The sequence below is a fragment of the Arabidopsis lyrata genome (genome assembly GCF_000004255.2).
Source record: "Arabidopsis lyrata subsp. lyrata unplaced genomic scaffold ARALYscaffold_8, whole genome shotgun sequence".
NCBI lineage: Eukaryota > Viridiplantae > Streptophyta > Magnoliopsida > Brassicales > Brassicaceae > Arabidopsis > Arabidopsis lyrata.
In genome coordinates, this window is record NW_003302548.1 from 7,341,701 (window position 1) to 7,343,112 (window position 1,412).

The 1,412-nt window shown below is 37.0% G+C and overlaps 1 protein-coding gene across 1 annotated transcript; it reads right to left on the reverse strand.

Annotated features, from left to right (window-relative positions):
- Positions 1–464: 464 nt before the first annotated feature.
- LOC110225924 lies at positions 465–1,404 on the reverse strand. Its single transcript, XM_021016300.1, has 2 exons — positions 815–1,404; positions 465–723 (listed from the first exon to the last, which is right to left on the reverse strand). Exons 1-2 carry the CDS (start codon positions 1,388–1,390, stop codon positions 505–507), a joined length of 795 nt encoding a protein of 264 aa, XP_020871959.1. The 5' UTR covers positions 1,391–1,404; the 3' UTR covers positions 465–504.
- Positions 1,405–1,412: the final 8 nt, after the last annotated feature.

A 1,412-nucleotide genomic window follows, 5' to 3' on the forward strand; every position in this document is an offset into this window, starting at 1 on the left:
TAACACTTTGCTCACTGCATCTTCTCTAATATTATTACCAGCAGTTGAGCCTACTTCACTATCAATAGACTTTATTTGTTCCTGATACAATTAATCAGCTAGAATGTAATTAAAATGAATGTACAAAATCTATAATTATAAAGTTGATTCTTACTTACAATAGTGTCCTGAAATTCTGGTCTCACAGGTCTCCCATCTGAATGTGTGTGTCCTGCTAGCCAGATTTTGCTTCTAGTCACATCAGTAGGGTTAGAACTCTTTTTCTTCTACAATCAACAAGTTAAGTGTTTAAAACCATGCATCATAAACCAATATATTCAAACACCAATATATTCAAACAAAACCAATCATACCATGTCATGAGCAAGCCGGACAAATCCTTTGCGGCTGGAGGTTTGTGGAATCTGACTTTGTCTCATTTTCCTGTATATGTCACATTTTTCCTACAAATAGAAGACATTATTTTAGAATAATAATATTTCCAATAACAGATTTAAAATAAATTCAAATAATAACCTTAAAAGCTGAGCTTTTTCTACTCTTCACCCAATTTTTCCAAGCTGTCACAGACGGTATGTTACTTGGTCTTAACTGCAGAATCTCAGTCTTGCTGGTTGTAGCTCTTACTAGTGTAGACAACTTTGATTTGTGACTTCTCCAACTAGAATTCATCTGCTTGAAAACACAGTCTTTGTGCCACTCTTCATTCAAATTAAACCTAGCCTACAATCAGTTACAAGAACTAACATTAGTAACTTAAAATGCATAATATACACAAATGTAATAAAGTATTGAGAAAGAAGAAGATAATTACCTGAATTTCTTCCCACATTGCATCTTTTGTCTCAGCTTTTAGATACCTCCAGTCATCAAGCAGAACCGGTACATGTTCTCTCACCAAAATACCAAGAAAAGAGGACAGTGTCACTGATCCACTTCCCACATGCTCACCCACAGATGCGAATTCAATATCCAATAATTCATCAGGTTGTGTAGCAACTCTACGCATCCTACTTGGTCCCCTAGTTTTCTTTTTCTTGCCATCTGACTTCTCTGGTTGAACTTCATCAGTGGAACCAGCCACAGGTTCTTCTTGAATATGTGGAGAGACATTTTCTTCAACCTCCTCTTGTTCTTGTTCTTCTTCTACTTCTTCTTCTTGTTCTCTATGTTCTGCTTCTACTTCTTGTTCTTCTACTCCAGTGTCTTGTAATTTATCAGTTCTTCCAACAACTTGTGAAGATTCTACATCTCCATCTCCATCCCCATCACCACCACGTTTCTGACCTTTCGGCTTGCGTTTTTTAGTTACCTTCACTAAGATGGGAGTAGGATCATCCCCTTGTTGACGTTTGCTGCGTCGGATATTGTCCGGGTTTCTCTGAGACATGATGTATTACCTGAAAATAACC

What these genes read in the sequence shown, in the direction of transcription:
- LOC110225924 (XM_021016300.1), bottom strand. Translation starts at nt 1,390, where the DNA reads ATGTCTCAGAGAAACCCGGACAATATCCGACGCAGCAAACGTCAACAA. An exon ending in CAATGTGGGAAGAAATTCAG is followed by an intron (nt 724 to 814) that starts GTAATTATCTTC and finishes AACTGATTGTAG; the next exon opens with GCTAGGTTTAATTTGAATGA.